The following is an 11,309-nucleotide window of genomic DNA, read 5'->3' on the forward strand; positions in this document are numbered from 1 at the left end:
TTAAACCAGTAAAATTCTCCTTTGCAAATGTAAACTTGTTTTTTAATCAAGTTTAAGGCCTTAAAAAAATCTGGAAGATTGGCTAAATCTTTGATGCACTTGAGAAAAATACCGTCTTCCTTATTGCTGTCGCGATAAGCCATGATATTCCTCCGCCGCTTCCTATATTATACAATGGGAGGAGAGACGAACAACGACTCGGGCGGAGTGATTTAGTCAGGACTACACCCAAGCGCCTGTCCGGTTGCAGCGGCTCCTCTTCGTTGCCTAGACCAGAAGAAAGCCGGGACGTAACGGTGCCGGGGGGGTTTTGCTTGCTGGAGGCCCGTGTAACCACCGATAAATACAGCTTTCTCACAGTTTCTTCGTCGTTCAAGTGGCGATCGTGACTTAGCTTACTTTTTTCACCTTAAAACTAATTTCACAAACATGTCCTGGCAAAGCTACGTGGACAACCTGATGGCCGATGGCAGCTGCCAGGACGCGGCCATTGTTGGGTATGCGGACGCCAAATATGTCTGGGCATCTTTTGTCGGCGGTACCTTTGCCAACATAACGGTACGTATGTGCTGTACGTCGGTATTCCTAGTTGTGTATGAGCATAATGCACATTTTTGCATGTCGCTTATACGTTCGTCTGCATGCCAGGCCTTGTTGAATGGGGGATAAGCGAAGCAGTGTGGGTACACATGGTATCCGGTGGTCACACATAGGATCCACTGGCATGTGTGCGCCGTTGCTTTTCAACCTGTCGCCTGCAATTGCGACCTTTCTTTTCCCTCTTTTATTGTACGTCTACTATCTTAACGCTTAAGCCATTTTTTTCCCTTTTAGAAATAACTGCAGCACCGAAGAGCTCAAGCTAGAGACCATCGTTGCCGCGAACTCGAGCTAAAGCGGCTAACTTGGCTGCTAGCAATAACTAGCCGCATTGGAAAAGCTACAGTAATATAAGAAAATTAAACAGCAGTCCTATAAAACTATTGTATCCTGAATTAGTCATTCGCATGTTAAAAACTGCTTAGTATTTTCTGCTACCACAAGCTTTTCCATGCAGACTAAGTCAGTTTAGCAAACTACACGGTTAGCTCAAATCGGGCCGGTCATCTCCCTCCCCACCACCATCATCCTCAGTCATTACTAGCTAACGCTAACGGCGCAGGGTTGGCGGCGCTCGCACGCATTCCTTACGTGCTGGCGTTCCGTTGGTCCTTTTCAATTTTCCTATTCGGCTTCTGTGAATCTCTCCACCGCTACCGCCCATCATTTTTCCAAGATGGCGGACACGCTCCCAGTTTCTTATTCATTTTTGTCCATGGGAGCTAACCGAGACGTCTGGGCTCGGATCTCGGTTTTTTTCTCATTAGCATGCCACCCCCTGTTAAGGACAGCATGCGTCGGATGCTCCTATTTTACAACAAATAAAAATCAGTCGACTGAAAGTAAAGCTAACTTGTTTAACAGACACATTCGGGGTTTTCCTTCATCCTCCATTTTGTCCGTTAAATTTATTTTGCCAGTCATCTACGTTTCTAATCGGGACTCCTCCGGTTCCAACGTGAATGTAACGAAGATTTAGCCGTTCTGGTTGGCTATTATAAAATGAAAACCCCGCTCATGTGGCGGGGACTGGTTTCGTTATCTGAGGTTAACTGGGAGTGCCCACTCGGAGCAAGGAACGGCAGCGTTTTTCCTTTTGAAATGCAGCAGTTTCCTTAATGGACTTTTTAGCGTGTAAAAGGAGCCTGCTTTTACCGGCTGTCAACCAGCTTGCCCGGTGGTTAAATTTGGTAAAAGGAACTCCCTTTTCATGAATACAGAAGGTTTTCAGGGGATATGAAGCCGTTTTCATGTGGGGATGGCGGCTTTTCATTACCGGTTGAAGTGACCAAATTAGCAGCCCAGGCCTGGGCTTGTAGGTAGCCGCCATGCTATCGTTATCTTAGCCGGTAGACGTGCTTTGAGTTTGCCGTTTTTCTTTCCTGACTGTGTGCCATGACTCTGCACTTCTGGACTCAAGGGGCAACGCCTTTTGTTCTGCAGTTCGCTCCAAATAAAGTAGTTTGAGCAAGAAAATGTATATATTTTTTACTGTAATGGGTTTCAAAGAAAACAAATAAGTTGTCCCCAAAAGTGAAATATTAGCAGCTTAACGTTTTCGTCATTGCGGTATGGTCGAGATTTCAGGACTTCTCCACCGGTAGCATAAAGGAGACTCCTTGAAACCAGACCATGTGCTTTCATCTGCCCTGGGCTGGATGGTCTCTGTATCAGTCTAAACACTGCCCTCTGTGCTAAGATGACTAATAAAAACCATTACACCCTTAAAAAAAAAAAAAAAAAAAAAAAAGAGGGGGGGGGGGAGGAGAAAAAAACCAAACACTTTCCAACAAGACTTAATCTTTTAATATGCATCTCTTTTAAAGAGAAACGTTATTTAAACATCAATAATACAGTGTGGTTTGAAAATTTTCTTGTCTGGGGTCGAGGGGGGAAAAGGACAATTTGTCAGAGATGGAAACTATGACCTCATACATTTTTAATGACTGAATTGTAAGCCATATTAATTAAAATATCCCATAGGTATATTTTGGGCCTCTTGCAGAGTAATCCGTCTAACCAAATACTTCATGATAATGGAAATTTGGCCTGGAGGTCTTCTGTAAACTACATGTTTATGTTGGTGCCTTAAATGGGTGCTGGAGCAGATTAGTTTAGGATATCCTTCCTGTTGGTAGATGTTGAAACCCCCCCCCCATTAACTATATATATATATAGATTAAGGGAAATCATTACACGAGAGTCCAGCCAGCTGTGGACATCTTGTGCATAAATTCAGTCATAGTTGAATGTTGTGCAGTAGTGGCAATAAATACTAATTCTACCCTCTTGTAATTTAAAAGCTGCGGATTAAACATGAATGCAAGCTCTGGGCACAAGGCTTTCACAGACTAGAGTTGGACACACTTGTGCATTTATCATATAACTATTTTACTACAATAAATTCCAAATTATTTCACAGTATGTTTCTCAATTTATATATTAAGCAATTATGTTTTTGTTGTGGAGGGACAGCAGATTCTGAGCTGAGAGGAGGCTGGGCAGTTAAACTTGAGGATGGAGCAGTTGTGAAATCTGGGCTGGTGCTGATGTGTAAAAGAAGTTTGGCTGATCTTCTTGTGCCAGGGAAACACAGGAAATGAGTAACTTCCCTGTTATGAACATCTTTCAGCTCTTGATCAGCATCATCTTGCACCATTTTCTAAAACTGCCATCAAAATTTGATCAAAGACAACAGATTAACACTGACCAATGCAGCCATCAGCCAAATAATTTGAAACACTGGTGTCTGCTCAGGCTTTCACAATGTGTGCGTACCTAATTAAGTTGTTTGTGTAGCTCTTGCTCAATCTCGAGGCTTCACAGCACCCACATGATGAAGCAATACATGTTTAAATTGTTTGTGGAGAAACCCTCAAGTGTCTCCACATAAGCAATATTCTGCATTGATGTTAACAAGGATCAACCTGACCTTCTGATCTCTGTGCTTCCTTCTAGCCTGAAGAAATCGACGTGTTAGTAGGAAAGGACCGAGAGGGATTCTTCACCAGTGGGCTGACCCTGGGCAATAAAAAGTGCTCCGTAATCAGAGACAGCCTCCAAATTGACAACGACTGGACAATGGACATCCGAACAAAGAGTCAAGGAGGAGAGCCCACATACAATGTTTCTGTAGGCAGAGCAGCCAAAGGTAAGCATCAGGTATACTGCTGTTAGCAGCATAAATCTTGAGTAGTTACACAGTAACCTGCTTTCAGTTTTACCATTTTTAGTTTAGCTGTTTATTTTTGTTTTTAAAATAATATTGTCTTGTGCAAGCATGTGGGGTAGATGTTGACTGCACCTTTCCTCAATATATGACAGATGGGTGTAAAATGTCTGGATATTACTTTCAGTGACGGTCGATAACAGGCCGCAGTTGCTTCCATGTAGAAATGCATATTCAGGTTGTTTGAGCTCAGGAAGTTCATATTCAGAGATTTATGCAGATTTTCTATTATCTGCTATGACTGTTATCCAAGAGGGAGTTTATTTCCCAGCTGTAGTTATATTGCAGTTTAATTGGTATGGTTTACCTTTAACACTTTAAGACTAAGAAGCTTACAAATGAGAAAATCATAATCAGTTATGGTTTAAAGTGTCTGTGTATGTTTACCTTTTTTGATATGTGAATTTAATCATTTTGCCTCTCCAGTTTATTCAGAACTTCTTACAGCTGCCAAAAATCGGAACAATTAAAGGGTATCATTATCACTTCTTTGTGGAAATGGTTTAAACTAGATAAATTCTTAAGCTTCAGCCTTAAATGTGACCATCGGTAGGTTAAATTAAAGGCTTTTTAAAATGTATTTCTAGTCAGCTGTAGCTTGTCATGGGTCACAACCTTGATAACATTTCAGTAAGCTGAAGTTGAGTCTTTAAAGACTTGCCTGAGAGTTGTCAGTTTTCATGTTGCCTGTGTGGGCCCCGATGTCCTGTCCTGCCCAGTTCATGTCACAAGGTACTCTACCTAACAGAGACTGCATCAGCAGTTTCTGGGCTCACTTTTGGGATCAGGATTTCTGGGAAATTCTTTCTGGAATGCATGCATCTTCCTCCTTTCTGGTTTAACACACCCCCTTACCTTCAAATTCACAACCCGTTTTTCCCCACTCGCTTCCACTCTGTCCTAGTACTTAAGGCACATGAGGGTTTTTTTTTTTTTTTTTTATTTTTTTAACATGTATTGAGGAGAGGTATGCCAAGCATGCTTCTGCATGTGCTGCATTAGTGATGGTTAATAGTTCCTAACTTCACTTTCTTGTTCTTTGCTGCTGTCATGGTGCATAATGACAGATTAAACAGACTGATAGGAGCAGAAACGGCCATGAAATGCTAGGCTTTCTGTGCCCCACCCTCTTGGCCAAACAGCAGGTATTATTTGGATGTTTTACCAATGTAACTAAAATGGACACAGAAGCTACTCTTGCAGCCATTTGACCTGGTAAACAAAGACTGCCTCCCATCAGTGACTAAAACACTGACTAGATTTTTCACACGGTGCATCAGAAAGTTTCCCAAAGAAGTTTGAAAGATAAACATCAGCCTCTTTGCATTGAATTTGTTCATCACTGTAAAGTGACTTTGGACTAGTTTCAGAGTTCTGGGGTCTACGTTTAGCAGTGTAGTAAAGCCTTGCTCAGGCTTTCAGCTCCTGTTAAACCACAGCATGCTGGGAGAGCAGTGTCTTCTTAATAGTTTATAAAATAATAAACGATGCATTGAGTCTTTGTGGCAGTTTGCTGGTATTGCAGTGGACTCTGTGCTAACTCCAGCTCTGTGCCTCTGCTTGTTTGGGCATCACAGATCTGACGACAAGGCTTTGCATGCATCCTTCATATTTATTTTCCTGTTGCACTCACTCTGTCTTCCTAACTGTAACGTGACCTGTCGCCACCAGCAGCACTGATAAGAAAATGAATGTTGGAGCTCTGCGCAGCCTTCAGAGTTGAAGGCACCGCTCTGCTTTCTGTGCCATTGTCTTCCTTTTGTAGCCGTCTCGTCTGCCTTTGCCGCTTTACCTCTGTGCTCTTCTTCTTTTCATTGTGTGATCTCCGCACCTTCTCTAAATGTCCCTTCTCTGTCTCTTTTCTTTCAGTCTTGGTCTTGGTAATGGGCAAAGAAGGGGTCCATGGAGGCGGATTGAATAAGAAGGCATACTCGATGGCAAAATACTTGAGGGATTCAGGGTTTTAGTTTAGTTTTGATGTAGCTTATGCAGTGTAGTTAAAGGAAAGGAGTTAAAAAAATAAAAAAAACAAAGGAAAATTTAAAAAAAGCATAAAATTTTGGGGGAAAAACAAAGCAAAAAAAAAAAATCTGTTCTATCTACTGTTGAGCCCATGTTTCCCCCGCGTCCCTGAACGGTCCCGTTTAAACAACCCCAGGAGCATTTCTAAACGGCGCAGGGTTCGAGCTCTGTCCCCATATTTGGCTGAGATGGCATTGAGTGTTTTTCTTTTTCCAGCCCTGCAATCAACATGCCTGTTCATTTTATTTTGTTTCTTTTCCTTTGTGTACTCCAGCATTGGTTATTGTCATGGGGAAGGAAGGTGTCCATGGAGGGCAGCTCAACAAGAAAGCATTTCAGATGTCTGAGTACCTGAGGAAGTCCGGATACTAAAGCAGCCTGTACCCAGCTACCTAGCAGCTCACCCTTACCACCCTGTTGCATTTCACACTACTCCAGTCCTAGTTTGTAGTTTTGTTTTTCTGCCTTCTCTTCTCCCCATTTGTTATCTCTGTTTGCTGTTTTCTTTTTTTTTTTTTTCCCCTTGTCATTTCCCCCAACCCACTCACCCCCCCTCCCACTCAAAGCACTTGCTCTGTGTACTCTTTAATACCCCTCTAAGCACTCTTGAGTTGATCCATAGCAAAGATGAGCATGTTGCTAACAGGATGTCATGACAAATTTGTACTTAAAGACCAGCAAAAAAAAAAAATTTCTCGCTGAACACTCAGAGTTAAGGCTTTAGTGTTTAATTTGAAGCTTATTCTTTTTATTTTTTTTCGTCCACATTAGTGCCCATCACTTAATCACACACACTCCCTCCCCGAGCAGCCGATGCCTTTGGAGCACTAAAGCTCGTCACGTCTTCCTCTGTCGTTGCCCCCACCCACCCCTCCACGTCCTGGCGGGGAGACTGTGCGCATATCTCGGACCACCGTCGCTCCCCTCTCTGATCCATCACTACAGATCCACCCCAAAGTCCCTCTTGCCAAATTTTCACTTCCTCCCTCCCTGCTTCCCCCTTCCTGTTCAAATCAAGCAAACACTAAACCTCACTGGGCAGTCTTCAAACACTACTCGCCACTCCAGCTCCCATCCTGTCAGATATCACCCCTTAATCTGTGTTTTTTAAAACAAAAAATGCGAGGATACTCTGGGGCATCACTATTTGATCTTGGCGAGATCAGCCCCCCTCCACTCCCCTGTAGATCATCTCGAGCCCACAGTGGATAGTAAGAAGGGATCCAACTGAGGACTTTTGTGATCACCTCTGTCCTTCCAAAGGTGGTGGTGGTGTGGGACTCTCCTCCTGGCATAGCAGCCCTCCCCTATTACACGAAAAATGAAAACCCACGGACATTCCACAGTAACAACGGCTCAGGCACTTAATACTTTTGTTTGCCAGCTCCTGTAATGTATATTCTTTAATTTCTTTTTGTTTTCTTTTTAAAGGCTGCCTTTTTTTTCTCTCTCTCTTTTTTGGACAGACATCCCAGCATATAACCATCTGGAGTGTGTCCAGTTTGAATTTCTTTTTCTTTATATAGGACCAAGTATAGTTGAAGGTCGGGTATTTGTACACTCGCTCTAAATCATGTGAAGGATGGCTGCTTTTTATTCTTTCTGATGAAGGAAACACTAACCAGACAGTAATACTAAAGTTTAAAAAAAAAAAAAGAAGAAGCATCAGTGGAGGTAAGGGTGGGAGTTTATGAAGAAAATGATCATTAGGTTTTGTTTTTTTTTTCTCTTAGAAGAAACACACAACTGCATTTCAGCAGCCCCATGCTGTGTTGACAACTATAATACTGTGGAATAAATTGCCTTCTCTCTAGTCAGTTGAGCTCTGGGGAATCAGTCTGTCCACGCTCAGCACTGCTAACAACGTCCAAGTGGGGGGAATAAAAAAAAAAAATAAAAGTAGAAATGACTCTTAATGGGAGATGGGATTAGTTGGAACAAAGACGCTCATGGCTGTCTTGTCGAAACTTTAACTGCAGAACCTGTGTATCCTGTGCCATAACGTAGAGAGATCTGTTGCTGTTGTAAAACGGATTTTTACCCACTGTCCATGAAGGGGTCATTTCATTGGCACTTTTTTTTTTTTTCTTTATTTTTCTAGCTTCAGCTCCACTGTTTAGGCCTTGTGGGATATGTGTACTCATTAAAAAAGGAAAAAAAAAGAAGAAAAAAAAAACCTGTTTCAAGTCCTGTTTGCCGGTCTATTCATTTTCTTTCCTCACCACTTTTTTTTTTTTTTTTTTTTTTTTTCCTCTTCTTACATCTGGGATACAGTCTCTTTAATGCATTTGATTTCATATGCATAAAACCAAGAAATGCCATAAATTGATTTATCACCTTGTTTACAGACAGATCAAATAAATTTATTCCAACCAGATTGTGAGTTTACTGTCTTCTCTGTTGATCTGAACACTTTGCTCACAGAGAATCGGTGGTAATCATGTTTGTACTGAGCTAACTGCAGGTGTTAATGTCAGGTTCGGCCTCATCTAAGGTGCCGGGGTCCCCAGAACATAAGTGCTTCTTCAGATCTGAGTGTAAGATTGTGAAGTCCTTCTCAAACGAGTTTGCCTCTATTGGTGCAGAAAGTTTAATGTTTTTCTTTTTTTCTTTTCCGTATGTCACACCAGACTTGAAACATTACTGCTTTCAGTACAGCTGTTCAGGAGCTTGAGACGGCTTTTGATTAGTTTATAACAGACGTTCAAGGTCCACCAAAACACATCTCATCTTTACTGATGTTTTTTTTAAGGTCCATAAAGTGCTCAGAAAAACCATAATGTGACGTTTCCTTACCACAAGTGCACAGTTCCGGTTAATGGAGGTGATTAGTAGACTCCAGAACAGCTGAGATTAGACTATTTTTGAATAAAAACCAAGCTTTGTTTTTTTTTTTCTCCTTTCCACTGGAAATGAAGTGAGGGGGAACCAAAAGACTGTCCAGATCTGCCACATTTTAAGCCTCAACTACAAGACCACCCCAGAAAATCCTAATCTAGTGTGTAGATGTAAAATTGCACTCATTAACTAAGAAACTACTGATATTTGACTACAGCATAAAGATCCCTTTACTTCCACTTTCCTAATGAGCCGTGTCAGACTTAACAGGCCGATTGGTATCGGATAATAAGGTCACTGGACGACTATTGAATGTTACCAAGAAACCTATAATTGGAGGATGTTTTTCAGTACTAATGAAGCTCAAGTAAATCGCTCAGTCAAGTGTCTTCGTCAGGCGTTTTATTGAAGTGAATTTGTACAGAGATGTTTGAGCAGGAAAAAAAATACATGAAATGAGAAGGCAACAGGATTTATGAACAAAAAAGAAAAATCAAGCTGTGTTATGAAAAAAATCTGATTATTTACTACAAACAGTATTAAAAATACATCGGGTCAGTTGAGCGTGCACCATGAGGCCTACCGAACAGCAACTGCTCAAGTTAAACGAAATGAAGTTCACCACAGGCGACGGACAGTTCTCACAATCTGAACTGGTGTAACCCACAGCTTCATGTGACACCACACGGAGAGCACACCTTCTTCCAGTGTGTCACTCAGACCAGTTTAACTAGAGCTGCTCTTGCTGTGAATCACTGTAACAAACTGTGGCACAAAACACAGGAGCTCCTTAAAAAAAAAAAAGTTAATGATAGAAATAAATTGGCAAACCACATCGCTGTGGCTCAAAGTGTTAATTTTATAAAACCAATGCTGCATAGTGGTCCAACCTGTGTCACTGTAGCATGAACATGTATATACAATAAATGCAAGATGTCCTTTATTGTGATCTATATTTATATACACAGTACATTTACTGATCGTGTGTCCAGGACCTTTGGACTCGTCTGCTTGTGTGTCATCTTTTTACGACTAAATAAAGAGTACAGTATGGCAGTGTACTGTACGCAGCAGTCTGGTCAAAGCGATGCCAAAGGTATGCAGACTGGAGCTTCGTCCATAATCATGATAAAAAACAAAAACTTATGATTTGTATTTTGTGAGAAGGAAATTACAATGTATGTGTAAGCAGTGAGAGAAGAACTGGGATGACTCTGCATTGTGCCCACAACAAAAGTCTGCAGCTGTGAGGTCGGGCAGGCCGGGGAGCTTCTAAGCGACACGTCGGTCAAGCTCGGGGCAGGTCGTGCTCGTGGCCTTCGGAGCACGGCTGCTGCATCTGCACCACCACGGTCTCCACGGTGACCTCCTCCTCGGTGTCGCTGCTGTCCAGCTCGTCGTCCTCGTACTCCGAGGATTCCTGGTCGTGCTCGGAGCGCGACGCCCCGGACATGGTGCCGAAGGAGTGGGCGCTGGTGGAGGCCAGGGAGCGCAGCAGCGGGGTGCTCTCAGACACCTCCTCGTTCTCGGGGCCGCTCTCCCCCTCCTCCGAGTCAGAGTCCGAGTCGCCCTGCGAGGGCACCACCTTCTGCTTGCACACCGGACACGTCTTCTTAGTTTTGGTCAGCCACGGGTCCACGCACTTGCTGTGGTAGGCTGAGAACACAAAGGGCATCCTGTTTATGCAAACCAGCCTTTGATGGTTGTCACAGCAAAGGTTAAAGTACGAGAATAAGATCACGATGGAGCCTCATTATCTGCTAAATAACATGATAACGATCCAAACAGAATAAATCAGAGTAACTGGCTTCTGTCAGTGTAACTGTGGAGATTTTGTAGTCACTCACCATGAGAGCACGGCAGGACTCTGAGTTTATCTCCCTCTTCATATTCATCCAGGCAGATGGCACACACATCGTAGTTATCACCTGGGGGGGGAAGAAACCATATTCTCCCTTTAATTGAACACATTTGAAAGAAAGTGGCTTTCTGAGCCCCTGAGAGTCATAATTTCTAATAGGGATGGGACTCATTGATAAAGATGGTGCGTGCTTAATAATAGAGGATGAATTCACTGTGATCCCTGACAGTGCTAATGTTTCTGAAGGTTACTGAGGTCGAGCAGGTTCACAAAGTCCAGCTGCCTCGCGAGTCCGATTTCCTTCGATTCTTTGTCCCTGCACCACCCATCCCACCCTCAGCCTGCAGGGCAGAGCAGCATCTCATTCCCTGTGCGCACTGAAAGCTCAGGAATTCATCAGCGCACTCCCTCTCAAATTCCACAGCGTTCTTCTCCTTTTCCTTCCCTTCCTCTTTCCCTGCCTGAGCTGGAGGGAGGCCAGGAGAGCAGGGGGCTGTGGGCCGGTGTGTTTATGTAAGCTCTAAATGAGCATGTTTTCCCTGACTGGGCTCTCTGTGTCCGCGCCAGAGCCGCATGTGACCGTATAAGGACGGGGAGTCGCATCAACCGCCCCTCCTTCCTTTCCCTCCATCATCGACTTCCAACTCGAGGCAGCGTGTCCGACTGCGGCTCCGCCTCAGCCGTTTCACTTTCAGCTTTGTTTTTAACTCAAAACACCAACACAACCACAATCATTGCTAATTTTCTTTTCGCCCAACA

The 11,309-nt window shown here is 43.1% G+C and overlaps 2 protein-coding genes across 3 annotated transcripts in view; one reads left to right on the forward strand and one right to left on the reverse strand.

Moving 5' to 3' along the window:
* Positions 1-218: 218 nt before the first annotated feature.
* On the forward strand, positions 219-8,228 carry LOC100707933 (profilin-2). 2 transcript variants are annotated; one of them, XM_003455350.5, is made up of 3 exons: positions 219-558; positions 3,559-3,751; positions 6,126-8,228. In XM_003455350.5, the coding sequence occupies exons 1-3, from the start codon at positions 430-432 to the stop codon at positions 6,221-6,223; spliced, it is 420 nt and encodes a 139-aa protein (XP_003455398.1). In that variant the 5' UTR covers positions 219-429; the 3' UTR covers positions 6,224-8,228. The 2 variants fall into 2 exon arrangements, with proteins under 2 accessions (XP_003455398.1, XP_003455397.1); XM_003455349.5 differs by lacking the exon at positions 6,126-8,228 and adding an exon at positions 5,699-6,117.
* An 846-nt stretch (positions 8,229-9,074) lies between these two features.
* rnf13 (ring finger protein 13) overlaps positions 9,075-11,309 on the reverse strand; it is a 36,751-nt gene continuing 34,516 nt past the window's right edge. The window contains exons 9-10 of the mRNA XM_003455361.5: positions 10,537-10,617; positions 9,075-10,345 (exon numbers count right to left, since the gene is read on the reverse strand). Coding sequence (XP_003455409.1) covers positions 9,978-10,345; positions 10,537-10,617 — 449 coding nt within the window. The 3' untranslated portion in view covers positions 9,075-9,977. The remainder of the gene's footprint in view (positions 10,346-10,536; positions 10,618-11,309) is intronic.

This window comes from Oreochromis niloticus, linkage group LG15 (genome assembly GCF_001858045.2).
Source record: "Oreochromis niloticus isolate F11D_XX linkage group LG15, O_niloticus_UMD_NMBU, whole genome shotgun sequence".
In the NCBI taxonomy this organism is placed as follows: Eukaryota; Metazoa; Chordata; class Actinopteri; order Cichliformes; family Cichlidae; genus Oreochromis; species Oreochromis niloticus.